This window comes from Triturus cristatus, chromosome 2_2 (assembly GCF_964204655.1).
Source record: "Triturus cristatus chromosome 2_2, aTriCri1.1, whole genome shotgun sequence".
Lineage (NCBI taxonomy): Eukaryota > Metazoa > Chordata > Amphibia > Caudata > Salamandridae > Triturus > Triturus cristatus.
Window position 1 is genome coordinate 791,842,958 of NC_140582.1, and position 23,146 is coordinate 791,866,103.

The following is a 23,146-nucleotide window of genomic DNA, read 5'->3' on the forward strand; positions in this document are numbered from 1 at the left end:
CATAAATGCTGTATGCATGATTCTAGCAAAAAATAATATTGGCAGACGAAGGTATGGAGGAGCCTTCTATCCCAGATGTACTGTGTCTCAGAGGAGCATCACTTCTTCAATCTGAATTCCATAAAGGAGGATTTGAGACTAACCAGTATGATCTCTCTCAGGTGGCTGAAGAGGGGGAGCAGATGGATAGCAGTCCTTAATGTGACCCCTATACAGAGGAGGCGGATGAAGAACCTGGAGACTGATATAAGGCAAAAAGGAGCATTTGTCGTAGAGATGAGAGCAGGAGAATTGCTCCTCTTCCCCCCATGCTTGGTGATTTGCACATTCGCCTCTGGTGATATTCTTGTGGTTAGCCAGGGGAGTGGAACTGTATTGTGGGTGGTGTACCTTTAGGTGATAGGAAAGTGCAAGCGCTGTGGGAGAGTGGGCTGCCACTGAGACATCAGAGTCTTGTTGAGGATAGTAGATTAGGGGACTAAACTGGCCCTCTGCCAACAGATTGGTGCACCAGAGCAACAATGAGAAATGAGAAGGGGAAAGAGCAGATCAGAGCCCCATTGTACCCCATAGCATAGTTTTTAAAGAAACACGACAGAAGAAAGAGAGTTTAGTTAGGAGCTTCCCCATAGAATACCCGAAGTATTGATCACTTCCTAATGCCTGGCACTATTAAGAGTACAATCTGCTACATAAGACAAACCCACTTTAGCAGAACTTGAACAGATAGGTTCACAATACTCCCCAGGTTTGCCCTAATGCATCGGCCAAGTAATTTCTGGTAATGGCAGGATCTTTATCTAGACTGCAATGAGACAACATAAACTAGTGAAGGAATCTGAAGAAATGAAACAGAATGTTGGGCCGAGTGGGACGGCTACAAATACAACAGTTGCTCAACACTCACAGATGGCTCACAAATGGTATAGACTTGAATAAACTTGATGCAATCCTGGCAGCTGCTTCATCAACCAAAGTCATACTGGAGTATAAGATCGACATGGTGTCCGTCAACGTTACAAGATGACCAATGAAAAATAGCAGAGTCAGCAGAGACCACACTAGCAGAATTGAAAACAATGACTTAGATACTCCAGAAGCAGGTGAAAGATCTTACAAATGTGTTAGATTTCTATAATACTGGTCGGAGGAGTCTGATACCACACCAGGCGGAAATAAAATCGGGGTATTGGGCCTCCAGAGGAATTTGAGGGGAACTTATGGTCTACTTTTTTTGAGGAATGGTTGAAGAAAACTGTGGCTTCAGAGGTTCCATCATAGTTCTACGCATTAGAAAGGTCCACAGATTGCCGGCGTGTTCCCCACCCTGGCCAGCTGTGGTCTGTTTACTGCATTTACTTGCAAGCATAAATCACGAAAATAAGTGTGTTTCGATGTGGCAAATAAAAAAGTCATGATAGTCACAGATTTCACTACTACTGTCCAGCTGTAAACTGCCTGCTTTGTAGATGCAAAACATAGACTCTGCAGGACAGGACTCAACAATATGCCACATAAACTGGCAAATATATGAAGACCGAAAGCCCTCATATTCAACAGAGATAGACCTAAGGAAACAAGAGAAATAGTTTCTGAGGCTCAACACAAGAGCAAGTTCAGCCAAGCAATGAAGAGGTGGGGGCTGTGGCAACTGGACTGCAAGACGACTTGAGGAAGGATGACACCATGGAGACAGCAGAAAAAACAAACTCGGACCAGTTGCACCACATTGAGGAAAAGCACAAAATCGCCAAACTAATCCAAAGAACTTCAAATGAATTACAAGGTGCATGAGGAACGTACTTGGAGCATTGAGAAATACACAAAGAAATTACAGATTGAAAATGGTAAAACTATTGTGGAAATTGAGTGCGTTGGGATGGCATGATCTCAAGATCGCCATTCGAAATCTTCGCTTTTTTTTATTGATCTTGCAAGACTTCGGTATGTGGGGTGAATCATAAGGCCTGGCTGAACTGATTTGTAAAAAGACAGGATGATAAGGTGGTCATTATAAAGTTAGGCTTGCTCACTAGTCTGGACTAAAACATTAAGAAAAGCTTTCACCGGTGATAAAAAGAACATATCAAAAAATGATTCCTTTCGATATAAAATTCATCTATGAGCTGAAGAATTTATTATGTGGTTATTCAGTGTACCTTTGAAATATAAAGTGGTGGTCCCTCGTGCCTTGCCAAGCAAGCACCCCAAATTAGGAAGAATGATACTTTAAATAGCCTACAGCAGGAGGTGAGAGAGAAGGATCATTCTATGTATTGTTTTAAAGAATTGGCCACAATATAATCACAAGCTCATCACTGTATTTTTTAAATTATGAATTATGTGAATGGTTTATTTCAAATTATTTCACAATAGGCCTGTACAATAATATAGAAATAAATCATGAATAATATTTCTCTTTATCCTACGTCCTCTTCAGAGTCTCTAGAAATAAATCTGAGAAAAAACGAAGGGACCAGTTTAATATTCTCATCAAAGAGCTGGGATCTATGCTTCCAGGAAATGCTCGAAAAATGGACAAATCTACTGTGTTGCAGAATAGTATTGATTTCCTACGAAAGGACAGAGGTATGTTGGTCGTCGTTACTCTTGCCTAACATTATCCAGATATAAATGCTATTTCAAAGCTTTTCATGAATTTCTTCAAAAAATAAGTAAGGGCACATTTTTCAAATGAATAAACACTGACACGGTCTATGTAGGTTTACCTTTTGTTACATTATGAATGTATGTGTGAATGAGTCTGAGTACTGAATCCAGTGGCATTACTTTTGAATGCTCTTGATTTGGCATAGCACAAGATGGAGAATGAAGACAGCTTCTCCAAACAATAAACGTGTTTTAGCTTCACTTCTGTCACTCAAGTGTGCATATCCACGCACTGAAGTGAGGAGAATGGACACAGGGCCAAATTTAGAAATTAGATGATGACTTTTGTTATCAATGGGCTGCCGATTAGTTTGTCCTGAGCACTGCCAACTGGTTGCTGGTAGGATTAAGAGATGAGACTGTAGTTTCTGTTGTTCATGGATTAGATCGCTTTAAAGTTGGGCATGTCTCCTTGTCTGTTCCCGATTACTGCTTCAGAGAGGCTGATAGCAACCAGCTACACACCTCACACATCATTGTTCAAATCTTGTTGATGTTACAATTTGGAGACCACCCCAGTGCTACCTGCTGTGAGAAACATCATTTTATGGGTACATGGCTTGGAAGGAGGAGCCCAGGGCTGCCGAGCTCCGTCCCTAAGCTTGGCACAGAGGTTAACTCTATGAAGATAAACAGGCATTCCAAGAACAGCTGCACCAGAATAAAGACCTTATTCTAGTGTCGGAACATGCGCACATATAACCTCTAAGGTTTGTAGCCTGACAGACTTCCTCATAGAGAGGTTTTTCTCTTCCCCAAACTTTCCTTACGCTGACATGCACAAGCCTTCAAAATGGCAGCTAGCGCCCCGCAGTTCAGACCTGAACATGGAATGAAGCTCGGCACAACACTCACCATAGCAGCGCTCCTCTGATATTAGTGTTTTACTTTACTGATGCCGCTCTGCCTAACCCTAATATGATGCCCAGATTTATAGCATTCTTGGTACTGTGCTATCTGCCAACCCTGGAGCCTTTAAACTTCTAAAGCCTTCTTTAAACTTTTAAAGCATTACAACAGACTAATATTACTTTATTATGCCTGCTGATTGAACTGATTTATGTTGGGGTCGAGGACAGCTTCGTACTGAATCTTTTGTTCACCTGCATCACCAAGATGAACCCTGGTATTGAGTAACCTGCCACATGGCCAGCACTGGAGACAGGGAGAACAAATAGAAGAGACAGCCTAAATTATTACTTACAGGACAAGCGGGTATTGTAAATATAGACATTAAAAGGAATGTGTGTGTTGAAAATGTACTCTATTTAGTTCACTTTCATCAGAGCTGACTGGATGACTGGCTTCTCCCGGAAGGGATAGCGAGAGAGTCATAAGTCTTTGGCTCACCGTGCCATAAACGGGACTCCTTCAATGCAACGTTGTAGCAAGCACTCTAAGAACTCCAACACAGCCTAATCTATCAACAGATAAAAGCCAAAGGCCTTTTGCGCTATATTCAATGCACTGCTACCTATTTCTCCACAACTTCTGCACCTATGCGGACAAAAGAAGCACCACTGCCCCCTGGCCAAAACAAAGAAAGCACCACAGACGAGCCCCCATAGACCAGCTGAATACACAGCCAAGATCAAAATTAGATGCTCAGTTAGACGTAATAATCTTCTGGCTCTTCCAATCTAAATCCCACTTCAAGCACTTAAAAACTGGGCCACCTATATCGTACTCTCCTATCAAAAATAAAATTTCCATTAACAGCATGATGGATACCATATTAAAAACACTGGCAATGCAACTGGAGAGAAGGTGTGATATGGGCTGATATCAATGCTATCAACAACAAAATAGCAGCGTCAGAGCATAGAATCAGCACTGTGGAAGACACAACCTCCAGAGCAACCGAGGACGTACAGGCACTACAACTATCATCAAAAATCATGAAAAAAAAGCATAGCTGAATTGGAAGACCAAAACGGAAGAGGGAACCTAAGAATCTTTGGAATTCCTGAAGGCACTGATGATTCCTCAGGCTCTTGTATATCATTCTGTAGTAAATGGACAGGAATGCAGATGATGTCTTGAGAGGTTTATTACTGGCTACATGGAAAAGAGAAGGCTTGGAAGCAGCCAACTCCAACAGACACAACCTCAAGAGTGGCAATGTAACATTCTCACGTAACTAAGCAGCAGTAAACATTCTAACAGAATACATCATACATAGGCTTACATAAGCTTGGCATTAACAGATTACTACATTACCTCTTTTTCTTCTAACAAAATAAAGCAAGAAAGTAAAACAAACAATTATAAAATAAAAACACAGAAAAATCAACTGAAAGAATAACAAAAACAGTATAACAACATGGAAGATCATTCCCTAAATCTAGCAGGTTTAATCACACTGCGTGAACTCCTTCTGACATCCTCTGATAGAGCATCAGTGCCATGAGAAGGACCAACATGCTTATTATGAAGAACTTGTACAGTAGCGGAAGTGACTTTAGCAACCTTGCACAAATTCCACCAAAAACCCCCTTCAACCTGAATGGCATTCCCCATAATCTTAATAACCTTAACAGGAGGTCCAAATTTGCTTTCACCTTTGTTACAATACACCGACTACCTTATTCTAACCAAATCACCTATATTAAGAATAGAAGTCCTCGACCCCTTCTTAGCATCAAAATTTCTTTTTTGTTTAGCTTGAGTGACAGCGGCATTATCCTTAGCCCAAGACATAAGTTTCCGCACATCTGATTCTACATCAATCCACTTGGACATCCACCCTGGACGAAAAGACGTAATGGGTTTCCTACCCCTCATTAACTCAAAATGAGAAACCTTGGTAGAAGAATGGGGAGTCGTCCTATAGAACCATATCATGTTTTCCATGGATTTGAGAACATCTTGGTTGTTGGTCTTGGCCCATTTCACGCAGTCCCCGAAAAATCTATTCATCCTTTCAACTAGGCCATTCCCCTGAGGATGATAGAGGGAGCTTTTCAAATGTTTTACACCGTACATAGACAAAAAGGTTTCAAACTCTTTCCCAACAAACTGTTTCCCATTATCTGAAACAAGAACTTCAGGGGACCCCTCTCTAGACCAAACTTCCCTCAAGAAATTAATGATACTCTTGGTTTCAGCTTCCTTAACAAATTTGTACTCAGGCCACTTTGAAGCATAATCAATCATAACAAGAATAAATCTAAAGTTACCATTGAGAGTCGAATAAGGTCCCATAACATCGACTCCTAATTTGACCCAAGGACGATCTGGCACTTCTACAGGCATGAGAGGAGGGACGGATGTCTTAAGAGACTTGTCAGAAGTACTTCAAATACAACAATTTAAGACAAAATCATCAATCTCCGAATGCATTCCTGCCCACCAATAAGTGTCACGAACGTGACATTTGGTGAAAGAGGAGCCTAAATGCCCCTCATGAGCTCTAAGTATTATACCTCTCCTAAACATAATGCGGAGGAATGAGTTTGTCATTACGTAATAAAATACCATCTTCTAGAGATATTTCATCCTCAATCTTGGAGAAAGGTTGTAATGCAGGAGGAAGAACCCTTTCCCTGGGCCATCCATTTCTAACCAGATTACACACATCTTGAAGGACACAATCATCAGAGAAAGCATCTCTCCATTCATCTTCCAAACAAAATCTGAGTTCAGGAATGTCAACCCCCGCCACAAGGCAATCTTCACAATCCTCCTCAATAAGATCAGAAAACGAAATATCTTCATCTTGGTCAGATGTGGGAGGAAATCGTGAAAGAAAATCAGCCCTCCCATTCTTACCCCCAGAAATGTGTCTGATGTCAAATTGATACTGTAGTAATTTGGTAACCATCCTCATAATCCTGGGAGTACAACACTTACTTAACCCGCTTCCCAAGATATTGACTAAAGGTTTGTGGTCGGTCAGAAGTAGAAAACGTTTTCCCCACACATATGGGCGAAACTTTTCGATAGCCCATGAACAGGCTAAAAGCTCCTTCTCAATGACAGAGTACTGTAATTCAGGTGATCTCAAAACCCTGGATGCAAAACCAATAGTTTTTTCAGCTCCCCCTTCAGATTGTGTCAATGTAGCACCCAAACCCACCTGACTTGCATCAACTGTTAAACAGCAAATTAAGCTTGGGTCAAACGGCTTGAGAATAGCACTCTCACTAAGTACACTTTTGACCTCTTCAAAGGCAGATTCGCATTCCTTACTCCAAACAAATTTCAATCCCTTTTTGAGGAGATGGCTAATGGGACGGACTATTGTGGCGTAATGGGGAGGAAGAAGAGGTTGCGTACCCTCCCACGTTTCATCGAACAGCTTCTTGGTAATCATGGTTATCTTAGCTCCAGAGTCCACTAAAAGTTTTATACATTTGCTGCCAACACAAATATCCACAATAGGATCAACACAGCTTTTGGGATCACCTTCCACAACACTGTAAGTGGTGTGCTCTGAGACGACAAACAATCTCAGAGTCAGAGAACGATTTAGACTCCACCAAGCACACAGCAGACTTCTTCATGTTTGTCTTTTGCCCTTTGAGCTTGAGACAAACTTTTGCAAAGTGACCTACTTTTTTGCAGTAATTACAAGTGACACTGGAAGCAGGACAACGTGAACCTTTAGTACTGTATGCTCTGTACTGCTCGTAGCGCTAAGTTTGGAGGACTTACTGATATTACTAACACTGCTTTTAGATGTTTTTTTAGAGGATTTGTTAGATGCATTGAGATTAATGGCATTGACCGGTTCCACTATTTTATCTTCCAATTCTTTCAAAGAAACCATAGAAATTTCTATACTCTTGGCTAATTTGATAGTTTCATCAAGGGACGGATCACCCATGGTAAGTAATTGTTGTCTGATATTTTTGTCCCTGCAATGGCATACAAATTGGTCCCTAATGAGTTGGTCAGTAAAGTTCTCAAATTTACATTCTGCCGCCAATCTGCGCAGAACAGAAATGTAAGAATCCACATCTTCCGCTTCAGACTGTTTGCTCTTGAAGAAAGAATGTCTAAGAACCATGAGACTCGGTTGCTTGTCAAAATGAAGTTTGAGTTTGAGAAAGGTCTCTCTGTATTCGTCGTTAGGCACCGCAATGTCTTGTGGTAAATCCGGTAAATGTTTGAATACAGATCTTCCTTCAAAACCAAGAGAAAGGAGTAACAAATATTTTTTTCTATCTGAATTAAATCTAGATGCCCCTATAGCACCTAGATAAGTTTTGAAAGCATCATGCCAGACTTCCCATCTGATAGGTGATTCTCCAGGAGAGTCTAAAAATGCAGGAGGTGGATTTACAGACTGAAGAGTGCACATGGTATCTTTTTAAAAGTAAATAAAAAAAAAACTTTAAAGACAATGGAATATTGAAGCGAACGCAAAATTATAGCATTAAATATTTTTTTTATATATATATATGCTGAAGAAGGTAGAAGACTTGAGGATTTTTTTTTAGTTCAGAATAGAATGAGAGGTGTGCACATCACCGTGGTGCACACAAAAATGGTACGTTTTGAGGTGTGTGTGTCACCGTTGAACGCACCTATAACTAATGGATTGAAAAAGAGAGAGAAAAAAAAATCATGAGGTGTGTACATCACCGTGATATACACTGCTGCAGCAAAAGGTGAGTGTGTCACCGTGAAAACACACTGAACATAACGGTAGATCCTTAATAAAAAATGTACATAACTAAGAGATAGTTATTGAGGTGTAAAATGTCTGCATCAGCTTTAGTTTAAATGAAGTAAAGAACAATTTTCAGTGAAGCTGTGCGCATCAGCACTATTTCCTTTAAATGAGCCCGATGATCGCGTTCGTTCGGTTGCCACGCAACCAAGAACGCAGTAGACTCCCAGGCAGCACGAACCAATGCAACATGCGCAGTAAACGTGATGACGTGAGCGCGTAGTTGCGTGTAGACGTCTTCACATGAATCAAGGGGAACTAGATTCCATGCTCTCCGTGAGCGAAGAACACTGCGAGCACGTGACATCCTCATACGTCACACCACAAGTCCGGTAGGAATTTAAACACAGCACTTTATTTTTGAAAGACGCGTTTGTTAAAAGTGCCAAAAGTATGCGTTTTTAACGAGCGTTGAACAGCGCGATGTTAGTCTTATAAAATATACGCGCCGGCTTTCACAGTCTTAATTTAAAAATCAGGTGAATAAAAACGTCCTACCGTGTTGTGTAGAGGTTCAGAGGAAGAGAGTCTTCTTTAACCCCTTCGACGCTTATGACGGAACGGTTCCGTCATGCACGTCGGTTGGGCTGTGCTTATGACGGAACCGTTCCGTCATGGCCCTGCCCGCGCTCAGAACCTTCAGCACTGCGCGGAAATCCGCGCAGCGCTGAAGGGGTTAAAATGAGGACATGAGGCAGCATGCGCAAGATAAATTGATTCGGTCGTGAGCAGATGTACTTCCTTTGGTTTCTTTGTAGAGCGAGGACTGATAGTAGCTGAATGGTTGAATCTTGATGATAGTTGAATTAACAGATGAATGCTGCTCTGCACGCTGGGTTGTCCATGTAGCCAAGATCGTCGCCAGATAAATGTAGTAAATGGACAAAAATGCAGATGATGTCTTGAGAGGTTTATTACTGGCTACATGGAAAAGAGAAGGCTTGGAAGCAGCCAACTCCAACAGACACAACCTCAAGAGTGGCAATGTAACATTCTCACGTAACTAAGCAGCAGTAAACATTCTAACAGAATACATCATACATAGGCTTACATAAGCTTGGCATTAACAGATTACTACACATTCCTTGAGAACTGGGTTCTGCAAGTTATTGGTCTGAAATTAACCAAGCAACTAGAACTGGAAAGAGCACTCAGGGTTCCAAATTTCAAACCACTTAACAGAAACATGACAAGATCAATAGTATTTAAACCACTCCGATTTCAACACACTGAAACACATTTGGCTTTTATGCGCAAGAACAACCACATCAAATGGAATGGTCACAAAATCTGTATATCACAAGACTACTCGAAAACCACAGTTGACACCAGGAAGGGATTCTTGGCACTCAGGGACAGGCGAAGAGCCCTGAGTTTACAATTTTCCCTTGCTGGTCGAGCAAGATTCAAAGTAATGGTGAAAGGTAACTTCCATAATTTTGAGGACCTCAAAGACTTGTTGAACGTCCTGGATAAAATCACAGACCATAAGATGGAAATCTCCCGCTCTTCCTCCTGCAAAAGGAAAACATGATCCATCCTGTGGACATCTAAAGAAATCTTCTTAGCCCTAAACTCATACAGCGGACCCTAGTGCTGCAAAACGTACATTACATTTAGGTTATCTCTAATATTCAACTAGCTTGCATACTCAAGAGATCACATTGTTGAGATTTTGTATCTGTCATCCAACACCAACCTTGTTGCTTGGGTTATTATCTAACACCTCAATCGTTCTCACACCCTTAGATTTGGCACTTTATGTGTCAATTAAGTCGCTGTGCCTCTTTTTATTTCCTCGTATGATGGTGGAATAATATTTCATATGGCTACCGTTAACTGTTCTTTTACTCACACAATGGGGGTACACTCTCACAACACATCTTCTGCATATGTTTGCTCTATCTGCAATTCTCCTTAGATAATAGTACTAAAGTATTTTAGTATTGTTATTATCTTATACTGATTCTCTCCAGGAAACAAGAATTACACACATGGAAGCCAATCTCATTAAACAAAATTGAATCTCTGATGTTAGCTGCTCACCTTCAATACACATGCAAATGGGGTTATAACACTAATCTCCCAAAAATCCAACGACAAACTTGAATCCGGCACTGCTGACGCAGAGGGCAGAATGATTATTACCTTTCTAAGCAGAGGCAATTCTTTTATCCACGTACTCAATATATATAGCCCCAATAGTGCTGACTCCTCCTTTTGGAACTCTATCTCAGATAATAATGGACACCTACCCTCCAATGACAGCATAGTAAGAGGCGACTTCAACCTTCAACAAGACACAATCCTTGATCGTCAGGCTAAGTGCAAGTACCATCCTCCAAGATCTCACAGAATACTGCAAAAAAATTGTACCAAATACAAACTCAAAGATACCTGGAGACTACAACACCCCGATTCCAGAGACTACACTTTATTTTCGGCCAGCATAATTCTTATACCGGAATAGATTATATTCTCATCCCTGAAATTCCTCACCCTTGATAGATCAGACGAATATCTTCCCGCAACTCCTATCAGACCACGCCTGTATTAATCTACTTCTTGCTGGCACAAATCCAAAACCAAGATATGGCACTTTAATAGACATTCTCTCTAACCCAGAAAATACAACAAAACTTAAAGAAACCATTTCACAGTACATTCAAGATAACACTACACCAGATATATATGTACAAGCATTCTGGATCGCTCTCAAAATAACAGAAAGAGGTACCCTAATCGATATGACAGAGAAAATTAATAGAGCGAATAATGAAATTTTTTAAAAGCTTGAAGAAGAAATGAAACAACTGGAGTCACTGCACATTAAAATAAAATTGATAGAGACACCCTCTCTCTCCTCACAAACAAGAAATATAAATACAATAAAATGTTAAGTGAAAAAGTTATTGTATGGATTAGCAAATTTAAAGGCCATAAACTCCGAGTCCAGTAAATCTGGTAAAATGCTGGCCTTATATCTTAAGTACAAACAAACCCAAAAAAAGATAATCGCTATCAAAGACAAAAATGACACAGTCCAAACTAATCTCCAGAAAATCCTAGAAACCTTTTGACAATTTTACGAAGACCTATAGTCCAACATTAAGCAGATAACCCCTAACCAATGCTCTCCCTACCCGAGTAAGTTGCAACATCCTCGCCTATCTGAGGATAAAAAAGGGACCCTAACCAAACCAATCTCCCTGGAAGAGATTACTGAAGCAATTTGTACTCTTAAAGAAAATAAAGTGCCTGAGCCTAATGGCTTTACAGCCATATTTTATAAAAACTTCGCATCTGAATCCAATCGACCCTATTAGAACTTTAGGTTTAAGACAACCTTTAGAAAGCTATCCTAGTGGTAGCTGTGGAGAGCAGCCTTCGGGCTAAGTCTTGAAGGAGTGTTAAGCTTATTGTTTTACCATAATAAACTCTTGAATAACCAAATGAAAGAGTAGCCCACACAGGTATATATATAAAATATATGTATTTATTCTAGACAGAATCCCACAGTCTCTTTATAAGGCTAGTGGCAAAGTTACAATTCAAACAAGCATTTATAAACACAATAAATAGCACAGGAATATCACAGGGCCCCAGGGGGGGACCAAACCATATATCAAAAAAGTGGTATAAGAACCACGACAATTCTACAGACAATGCCTAGGGCATTTAGGATCGCTGGCCCCTTAAGAATCCACCGCAGGTTATGAGGAAGGGGACCCACGGGAGGCGCGTGCAGTGGAAATAGCTGCTATCGGGATCTCTATTATAGCCTATGGAGAATGTTGCGGTTGAAATTACACAGATTAAAGTCACTTCTAGCAGGAGTACAAAGTTAAAACTTTAGACTTAAGCTTTTGAGGAGCCCACTACCACGAGAGTACCAAGGTACCACTGTTACCTCCCCCAGGGAAGCCGGGTGTATAGGTCGTTTTCGATGTCGGGTCGTGGGCTGATTTTCTATAGGAAAATGTTCAAAAGTGCTGCTAGCCAAAAGCGTCGATGATGCCGTGAAGATCAAAGATGTGAAGATTGTAGAGAAGAACCTGAAAGCAGAGGGGACAGAGTCTGGGTCACGGCAAAGTGACCAGGAGGCTCAAAGCAAAGAGCCCTTCGATGTTGGGTGCTTCAGGTGCGAAGTGGTGTAGCTTGGATCTGCAGCCACGGGCTCCGGGAGGCTTCAAGGAAGGGCAGCTACTGGAGGGCGACTGTCCCACGTCAGATGAGGGTCGCTGCGGTGTTAGTGTCCGGATTGGATCCACTAAGCCTTGGCAACCACAACCCACGCAAGATGAACAAATCTGCTACAGTACAGACCCACAAGGTCTGGGAGAGGTCTCCTTTGGGGAGACTGTAGAGCAGGCCTGGAGCAACCAGGGGAACTCTTGATTGTTGAAATAGACCTCCGCTGGGGCCCACAAGTCGAGAGACAAGGGACCCCGGGAGGCGGCAATTTGGAGTGCGTAAAAGGGCACCCACGGGCCACCGGAGGGGGCTAGGGCGCTGGTCTTTGGCACAATTGCTGTAGAGTGGTTGGCTCGTAAACGGGCAAAAGCACAACTTGTGAATGTGAATGGGCTTTTGTAGAGCGCGCTTACACTCCAAGGAGCATCTTGGCGCTAGACATCACTGTCTCGACAGAGAAAGAATAGGGCAGCTGCTAAGGTAGATCCTACTCATAGATCCTGGTCAGTGAGTAAGAGAGTGGATTTATACTAGCGCTAAGCAGATTGAATCTTCGGTGTTGAAAATCCAGGTTTTGAGCATTTTACGAAACAGTTTTTCGGACTGAATCAGGCGCATTTGTGATGGGAGCTTATTCCAAGCCTTAGCTCCCAGTACTCCGATGGATTTTCCACCTTTTGTGGTTAGTCTGAATTTGGGGACTGCAAGTAGGTTGAGGTTGGATGATCTGAGTGATCGTGGGGGAGTGTATCTTCCGAACCTTTGGGACAGGTATATCGGTCCTGATTGGTGGTAGGCTCTGAACGTAATGAGCAGGATTTTAAATAGCACTCTTTTGTGGATGTGCAACCAGTGCAGGGTTTTGAGTGCTTTTGAAGCAGATGATTTCCTGGGTAGTCGTAGCACCAGGCGAGCAGCGGCGTTTTGAACTATCTGTAATTTGTGCAGAATAGCTCTGTTTGCGCCTGCATAGATGCTGTTGCAGTAGTCTAAGCGAGATGTGATAAGGGCTACTGCCACAATCTTTCTAGCTGTTAGGGGAAGGAAATCAAAGAATCTTCTAAGACTTTTAATGATATTAAAACAGGACCCTGCCACAGTACCTGCTTGTTGCTTAAAAGATAGTGCTTCATCGAACCTTATGCCTAGATTACGCGCCGACGTGATGGTGTTGGGGGGAACTTCGGCGTCTTGAGGCCACCAGTTTGAGGGGGAAAAAAGGTTGTTTTGGCCGAACGGGAGGATTTCAGTTTTACCTGAGTTACATTTGAGGTGGTTTGTTCGCATCCAGTCAAAGGTTGCCGTCAGGCAGTTTCGTAAGTTTTCCTCTGCTATAGAGGAGTTGTTATCCAGTACTAGGATAAGCTGGGTGTCGTCAGCGTAAGATATCGTGCTGATGTTAAAGGATGTGATGAGTTCTATCAGGGGGGTCATATAGAGGTTGAACAACACCGGGCTCAAGCTTGAGCCTTGCGGTACCCCTGTTTTTATCGTTTTTTCATCCGAGCAGTAGTTTCCTAGCACGGTTACTTGTCTCCTATGGCTTAAAAAGTTTTTCAGCCATTCGAGGGTGGTTCCTGCTAATCCTGACTCTGTCAGGCGGCCTATCAACACGGCGTGTGAGACCGTGTCGAAGGCCGCCGACAGGTCAAGTAGGATCAGGACGGCCTTTTTCCCGTGGTCCAGTGCCATCTTGAGGGTTTCTACAGTATGTAGGAGGGCTGACTCTGTGGAGTGTTTTGCCCTAAAACCAGCCTGGTTGGGGTGGAGTAGGTGGTTTTCCTCTAGATGTTTTGTCAACTGTTTATTGACTGCCGCTTCGGTCAATTTAAACAGTAGCGGGAGCAGTGATATGGGGCGAAGGTTGGAGAGCGTGGTGGGGTCAGGTAGGGGTTTCTTCTGCAGAGGCTTGACTGCCGCGAGCTTCCATTCAGCCGGAATGGCTGCAGTAGATAGGGAGGAATTTATAATGGAGTTTATGGTAGGATTTACCGTGTCCACCAGAGAGTGGAGCAGCATTGGGGGGCATGGATCGAACGGGGAACCAGATTTATTTGAGAGGATAGCTTGTCGGGTTTCATCGAGACTGATAGGAGTGAAATTTTTCAGCTGGGGTTTGTTGTTGGTTCGTAATGTTTCATAGTAGGGGGGATGTTCAGAAAGGTCATGGAAGTCTGCGGTGAGTTTAAGTATTTTTTGTTCGAAATAATCAGCTATATCGTTACAGAGAGCTAGAGAGGGTGGTATTTCTTGCCTGAGGATTCTGGGGTTCATGAATTCGTCAACAATTTTAAAGATTTGTTTCTGGTTATTGTTGGACCGGTTAATTCTTTGAAGAAAGTGGTCTTTTTTGGCGTTTTTTATCATGGAGTGGTATATTTTCCTCGCGGTTTTATAGGTTAGAGCTTCCTTTGGATCATAGTTACAACGCCATTTCTTTTCGAGAGATCTGATCTCTGTACGTTTTGCTTTAATTTCGGGGGAGAACCAGGGTGCTGATTTTCTGTTCTGCTTTTTCCTGACTTTCTCTGAGTTGGCCGTACCACAGCACTCCGAGATCCAGTTGCAAAATAATTTATAATCGGATTCTGTGTCTCCAGACAGTGAAGGTGTAGATTTTTCTGCGGTAAGCAGGAGATTTGGTGAGTTCGCAAGCTTTTTCCAGTCTCTTTGCATAGGGACTACGATTTTTTGATTGACGGAGTTAGACCTTTTGTTATTGGTGGTTAGAGAAAAAGGGATTAGACAGTGGTCGGTCCATGTTTGGATCAGTGGGTCTTCGACGGTTAAGGTTTGGGTATTGGTGCAGATGCAGTCCAATATGTGGCCTGCTTTATGCGTGGGCAGTTTGGTCAGTATTTTCATTCCTAGAATGCTTGTCAGCTCGTTGAGCCACATGGTGTTGGGGTCGTTGGGTTTATCTAGGTGGAAATTTAGGTCACCCAAGACGGTGAAGTTTGCATATTTTAGAGTGAGCGTGCTGAGAGCCTCTTCGAAGCTTTCGAAGAAACCGTTTTGGGGTCCTGGGGGGCGGTAAATGAGGGCTCCCGCAAAGGTAGTTTCCTCAGTTAATTGGATGCAGAAAGCCATGCTTTCTGCCCCTTTTACGTCCGGGAGTTCGGTGATGGTACATTTCAGTGAGTCTCGATGGATGATGGCCAATCCACCACCTCTAATTTCTTGTCTGTCGATCCTCTGAATGAGGTATCCTTGGGGGACAGTTTGGGCAATGATCGGGTTGCACCATGGTTTAAGCCATGTTTCAGTTATGAAGAGCATGTCCAAGTCATTCTCCGTAATGAGATCATGAATGTGCTCGCTATTCTTGCACATGGACCTTGCATTGATCAAGGCTCCTCGAGGCGATGTTGCGTTAATCCTGTTTGGTAACTGTTTTACCGGGGTAAGAAGGGTCCTGCAGTAGTGACAGCATACGGGTCCTAACCATGTCTCAGCCTTAATAATGTTGAGGCAGTTCTTATTGTTGTGATTTAGAGCAAGCAAATCAGCTCGGGTATAGGTAGATGGTAAATCAGTACGTACCTTCGGTTGGGCAGCGTGTCCGGCCCTGGGCCCGGCCGTGGCACGGACGGGCACAGACGGGCTTGCCTTAGGCGCGCCTTCGGCGCGCAAACGGCGCTCCCGCTGCGCTCGTCCGCTGCGCGTCCTACCCAGGCACATGCTTTGTACAGGGGAGTCAAGGCGTTGAGGGGGCGTGGCCAGCAGAGGGGGCGTGTCTCAGGACGCGCCTCGCCCTCGAAAATGGCAAAGAAGTTTTGGGGGATTTCGTTGCAGCGCTACCGCTGTTCAGGTGCCAAGGGTGCTAAAGATGTTTCAAGAGTGAGGTAAAATACACAGAGTATCACAAATAAAGTTTTTTAAAAAAAATTGCGTCTTGGCGCTCCCGGCTTCCGCCTCAGGAGACCGATGTCATGTGAAGTAAAGCGACGGCGCTTTATTTATATGCCTGTAGGGGGGCGTGGCCAGCAGAGGGGGCGTGTCTCAGGACGCGCCTCGCCCTCGAAAATGGCAAAGAAGTTTTGGGGGATTTCGTTGCAGCGCTACCGCTGTTCAGGTGCCAAGGGTGCTAAAGATGTTTCAAGAGTGAGGTAAAATACACAGAGTATCACAAATAAAGTTTTTTAAAAAAAATTGCGTCTTGGCGCTCCCGGCTTCCGCCTCAGGAGACCGATGTCATGTGAAGTAAAGCGACGGCGCTTTATTTATATGCCTGTAGGGGGGCGTGGCCAGCAGAGGGGGCGTGTCTCAGGACGCGCCTCGCCCTCGAAAATGGCAAAGAAGTTTTGGGGGATTTCGTTGCAGCGCTACCGCTGTTCAGGTGCCAAGGGTGCTAAAGATGTTTCAAGAGTGAGGTAAAATACACAGAGTATCACAAATAAAGTTTTTTAAAAAAAATTGCGTCTTGGCGCTCCCGGCTTCCGCCTCAGGAGACCGATGTCATGTGAAGTAAAGCGACGGCGCTTTATTTATATGCCTGTAGGGGGGCGTGGCCAGCAGAGGGGGCGTGTCTCAGGACGCGCCTCGCCCTCGAAAATGGCAAAGAAGTTTTGGGGGATTTCGTTGCAGCGCTACCGCTGTTCAGGTGCCAAGGGTGCTAAAGATGTTTCAAGAGTGAGGTAAAATACACAGAGTATCACAAATAAAGTTTTTTAAAAAAAATTGCGTCTTGGCGCTCCCGGCTTCCGCCTCAGGAGACCGATGTCATGTGAAGTAAAGCGACGGCGCTTTATTTATATGCCTGTAGGGGGGCGTGGCCAGCAGAGGGGGCGTGTCTCAGGACGCGCCTCGCCCTCGAAAATGGCAAAGAAGTTTTGGGGGATTTCGTTGCAGCGCTACCGCTGTTCAGGTGCCAAGGGTGCTAAAGATGTTTCAAGAGTGAGGTAAAATACACAGAGTATCACAAATAAAGTTTTTTTAAAAAAATTGCGTCTTGGCGCTCCCGGCTTCCGCCTCAGGAGACCGATGTCATGTGAAGTAAAGCGACGGCGCTTTATTTATATGCCTGTAGGGGGGCGTGGCCAGCAGAGGGGGCGTGTCTCAGGACGCGCCTCGCCCTCGAAAATGGCAAAGAAGTTTTGGGGGATTTCGTTGCAGCGCTACCGCTGTTCAGGTGCCAAGGGTGCTAAAGATGTTTCAAGAGTGAGGTAAAATACACAGAGTATCACAAATAAAGTTTTTTAAAAAAAATTGCGTCTTGGCGCTCCCGGCTTCCGCCTCAGGAGACCGATGTCATGTGAAGTAAAGCGACGGCGCTTTATTTATATGCCTGTAGGGGGGCGTGGCCAGCAGAGGGGGCGTGTCTCAGGACGCGCCTCGCCCTCGAAAATGGCAAAGAAGTTTTGGGGGATTTCGTTGCAGCGCTACCGCTGTTCAGGTGCCAAGGGTGCTAAAGATGTTTCAAGAGTGAGGTAAAATACACAGAGTATCACAAATAAAGTTTTTTAAAAAAAATTGCGTCTTGGCGCTCCCGGCTTCCGCCTCAGGAGACCGATGTCATGTGAAGTAAAGCGACGGCGCTTTATTTATATGCCTGTAGGGGGCGTGGCCAGCAGAGGGGGCGTGTCTCAGGACGCGCCTCGCCCTCGAAAATGGCAAAGAAGTTTTGGGGGATTTCGTTGCAGCGCTACCGCTGTTCAGGTGCCAAGGGTGCTAAAGATGTTTCAAGAGTGAGGTAAAATACACAGAGTATCACAAATAAAGTTTTTTAAAAAAAATTGCGTCTTGGCGCTCCCGGCTTCCGCCTCAGGAGACCGATGTCATGTGAAGTAAAGCGACGGCGCTTTATTTATATGCCTGTAGGGGGGCGTGGCCAGCAGAGGGGGCGTGTCTCAGGACGCGCCTCGCCCTCGAAAATGGCAAAGAAGTTTTGGGGGATTTCGTTGCAGCGCTACCGCTGTTCAGGTGCCAAGGGTGCTAAAGATGTTTCAAGAGTGAGGTAAAATACACAGAGTATCACAAATAAAGTTTTTTAAAAAAAATTGCGTCTTGGCGCTCCCGGCTTCCGCCTCAGGAGACCGATGTCATGTGAAGTAAAGCGACGGCGCTTTATTTATATGCCTGTAGGGGGGCGTGGCCAGCAGAGGGGGCGTGTCTCAGGACGCGCCTCGCCCTCGAAAATGGCAAAGAAGTTTTGGGGGATTTCGTTGCAGCGCTACCGCTGTTCAGGTGCCAAGGGTGCTAAAGATGTTTCAAGAGTGAGGTAAAATACACAGAGTATCACAAATAAAGTTTTTTAAAAAAAATTGCGTCTTGGCGCTCCCGGCTTCCGCCTCAGGAGACCGATGTCATGTGAAGTAAAGCGACGGCGCTTTATTTATATGCCTGTAGGGGGGCGTGGCCAGCAGAGGGGGCGTGTCTCAGGACGCGCCTCGCCCTCGAAAATGGCAAAGAAGTTTTGGGGGATTTCGTTGCAGCGCTACCGCTGTTCAGGTGCCAAGGGTGCTAAAGATGTTTCAAGAGTGAGGTAAAATACACAGAGTATCACAAATAAAGTTTTTTAAAAAAAATTGCGTCTTGGCGCTCCCGGCTTCCGCCTCAGGAGACCGATGTCATGTGAAGTAAAGCGACGGCGCTTTATTTATATGCCTGTAGGGGGGCGTGGCCAGCAGAGGGGGCGTGTCTCAGGACGCGCCTCGCCCTCGAAAATGGCAAAGAAGTTTTGGGGGATTTCGTTGCAGCGCTACCGCTGTTCAGGTGCCAAGAGTGCTAAAGATGTTTCAAGAGTGAGGTAAAATACACAGAGTATCACAAATAAAGTTTTTTAAAAAAAATTGCGTCTTGGCGCTCCCGGCTTCCGCCTCAGGAGACCGATGTCACTTCCCACTGGTCAGGGTCGTGTGCTACGCAAGAGGTGGCCGGTGTCCTGGGGTATTGGGGATCTCGGCACCCACGCGGTCCACGGTGCCCAAACTCGTTGAGCACACTCACTCGCCTCTGGGATGCGCTGGAAACCCACCTCAAGGGTGCTGGAAGTCGTCGAAGTCCGTAGGAGCAGCAAGGTTCCAACCGGGTCACTTGCAGTGTTTCAGGTGCCTGCCAAGCAGGGGGATAACTCCTTTATCCCAAGGGAGATTTCTTCCGTCAGCTGGGCAGCAGCAAGTCGAAGGTCAAGACTGTAAAGTTCAAGATTAATCTGAGGCTCTGGGGCCACGTTATTCACTTTTATCCCCAAGATTAAGGGAGTGTCCAGAGTAGTGTCCACCAATGAGTGGTGAGGCGGGAAAGGGTGGCTACACCCTCTCCCCTTTGTGTGTTTCCCGCCTGGGTGAGGGGCAGGATGCCCCTGAACCGGTTCCAAGCGGTGTATGCAGAATGAGGGCTCTGCAGCTGCCTACGTGCAACTCTGAAAGGACATTTGGTGCACCCACCCTGTTCCAATCCACATTATCCTGTCTGGGGAGATGCTAGCACCTCCCTGCCACAGGAGCCCTATTGTCCAGCTGGCGAGGCTGGGGTTTTCCCAGCAACAGCCAGCGAGAGTCGTGTGGGTGGCGGGTAGTAGCCATTTTGTACTACTTGTGCACTTTTAAATTGGTGTCTCAATTCTGCCGCTTTTCCCATATCGCCCCTCTAGCAGGGGGGAATCGTACCCTCATGCCCATGGCTGGACTGGGGGTATGATTCCTATATGTTTGACACCAAACACGATATGGTTCTGTGTAGCCATTCTCAAGTTATCGCGTTATCACGATAGACTTATTATGCGGTTAAGAGTATATGGTATGGCTACTCTACAAACAACCCAGCAATGATTTTACGAAGGTTGCAGGGAGGTCCTACTCATGTAGGGGTCCCCCCTCACACATACCTCAGCACCCTGCCTTGTAGGATTAGCAAGGCCTGCCATAGGGGTGACCCATGAGAGTACATGTGTTGTAATGGGGTGGGATATAGGCTACCTATATCCCTGTAAGGGGTGCTAGCACCACCTTACCCAGACTACAGTAGTGGTCTGGTGGTGTCAGTTTGTATGGCTGTCCCAAGGTGGCACAATAAGTGCTGCAGCCCTGGTAGGCCTACTGAGGGACCCATGCCCTGGGTACCTAGGGTACCATCTACAAGGGACTTTCAGGGCACCCTCAGCATCCAATTGGTTAGTACCTAGGGTACTTCACATTAGTTTTAGGGAGTAAGCAGATAGGCTGGGGTCCTGGATAGCAGGATCCCAGCCAGACTAGTCACAAACCACTCAAATACCAGGCAAAAAGTTGGGGGCAACCATTAGTCAGATTCCACCTTCCTACATAACCCTTCCCCCCCTCCCCCCCCCCCAAATGAAAGGAGATAAGGCTAACCATGTCCAGATAAGCCTTTATTTCCTGAGTGGCCATATAAGGAAGAACCTGCACTAGCATGGTTGCTCCCTGTCTCATGGTCCACTTGGGAAATTCTACCCCAAGGGGTTCTAGAGTTTCTCCAAAGTCTAGGGGAATTACCTGTATTGGTTTTTGGTACAGCGGTGGGCTGGTGGGGTGTCTGAGTCTGGAAGTGAGGCCCTATTTGGGTTGTTCTCAACCTCCTCAGGTCACTGGTCACCATGGAAGCCTTTCTGCCCATGACTGTGTCATATCTGGCCCTAAGGGTCAACCTCTGGCTGCCTACAGCTGGGGGTTGGATCCCTTTGGTTGGAATAGTGGAGGGCACTGGAAGGTTTGGGGCAACTATGCCCCGGGTTTCCCTGTGCCCAACAACATCCATGTGAGGGGTACCTATACCTAGGGGTAGGGGGGGATCCCTCAGTTTGTAGAGCAATATTCACCTGGCTAGAACTACTCTGCTGGGTGTCCCTAATCTGCTGATGAGGGGGTTCCTCTGGGCAGGGGCCCATTAAGGGTCCACTGACCTCCCTGACCTCTGCAGCCCTGGGCTGACTGAGGCAAGGTAGAGAGGGGCAGGATACCTGCTCCAGACTGGGTACCACCTTGGAAGGATCCCCTGCCATCAGAGAGGTGGCCAGGCCAGGCCTGTCCACTTCTGGGGCAGTTACTTCACAAGGGGCAGGATCAGTTCCCTGAGAAACTTGACCCTTACCTTTAGTCTGGTGGGGGGAGGACTGTTCCTCTCCCCCTATGCTCTCTGTTTGGGTGGAGTAATCCATAGTTTCAGGCTTCACTCGTTTTACTTTCTCCTGGGGTGGAGGTGAGGCCTTTAAGGCCTCATCCACTCTCTCAGGGAGTGTTCCTTGTGGTCTACCTCAGCCCAGGCTGAGATTTCCAGATCATTCCCCAGTAGACAATCTACAGGCAAGGTTGGGGACACTGCCACTCTCTTTGGGCCAGTGACCCCTCTCCAGCTGAGATTTACCACTGCCATGGGATGGTCTGTCCTAGTTCCATCTATGTTGGTCACCTGGTAGCTAAACCCAGGTAAAAGCTGTTCTAGGGGCACTAGCCTCTTGGTCACCATGGTGACACTGGCCCCTGTGTCCTTGTAGGCCACAGCCTTCTGACCATTGATCATGGGCTCTTGTCTGTACCTGCCCAAGATATTGGGATCCATGGTAAAGTTGGCAAACCCCATGCCACCATCACAGACTAGAGTTGCTTGTGTAGGGGACCTGGTTAGGCCAGAGTCCACCTGAGTTCCCCAAGAAAGCCCAACTAAATTTTTGGGTGCACTCCCACCACCTGGGGGATTACTATTAGTAGTAACAGGAGGTGTTGGAGCTGCAATGGGAGGAACATTTTCTTTATTGCCATTCTTTGGACAGCTGGAGTCAGTTTTCCAGTGGCCAGGTTGCTTACACACATGGCAATATGGTTTCTTGTTAGAAGAGGAAGGATTTTGGGACCCACCCCCAGCACTGGGTTTTTGGGGCCCTTCAGAGGACTTTTCTGTTTTATTATCCCCACCTCTCTCTTTGGGCTTGGTAGAATCTTTCTTCTGGTCACCACCTTGGTTCTTGGGCCTGATCCTGGCTCTGACCCATTTGTCTGCCTTCTTTCCCAATTCTTGGGGAGAGGTCAGATCAGAGTCCACCAGGTGCTGGTGTAAGAGTTGGTTCTGACAATTATTAAGAATCTGCTCCCTCAGTATGAGATTATACAATCCTTGGTAATTATTTACTTTACTGCCATTTAACCAACCTTCCAATGCCTTGGTAGCTCAATCCACAAAGTCTACCCAATCTTGATCCTGTGCTTTTTGGATGTCTCTGAACTTAAGTCTGTATTGATCAGTGGTGAAGCCAAACCCATCTATTAAAGCATCTCTCAAGATATAGTAATCATCTGCATCCTCTTCTCTTACAGAGAGGAGCTTGTCTCTACCTTTGTCTGCAAAGGAGAGCCACAGGATTGCTGCCCACTGCTCTACTGGGACCCTTTGTACTTTACAGGCCCTCTCAAGAGCAGAGATCCATTTGTGGATGTCATCCCCTGTCTTATAGGGGGGCACAATCTTGTGGAGGTTCCTATTGTCAGGGACTTTCTCTCTAACTCTAGGGGTTTCATTACGCCACCAGGGGTCTCTAGACCCCACTTTCTTGAAGCTTTCTGAAGCTCCAGGGACTCCCTGTCTAATGCTAACTGTTCTCTCCTGAGCTGTAGCTTTGCCTGCTCAAACTGGATCAGTCTGCATTTCCTC

General features: G+C 45.2%; 1 protein-coding gene across 9 annotated transcripts in view; it reads left to right on the forward strand.

The window, feature by feature from the left end:
- CLOCK (clock circadian regulator) overlaps positions 1 to 23,146 on the forward strand; it is a 2,260,868-nt gene that overhangs the window by 687,901 nt on the left and 1,549,821 nt on the right. For all 9 annotated transcript variants that reach the window (XM_085642074.1, XM_085642079.1, XM_085642082.1 and 6 more), the window contains one exon: positions 2,441 to 2,589. In XM_085642074.1, the coding sequence (XP_085498200.1) occupies positions 2,441 to 2,589 (149 nt within the window). The remainder of the gene's footprint in view (positions 1 to 2,440; positions 2,590 to 23,146) is intronic.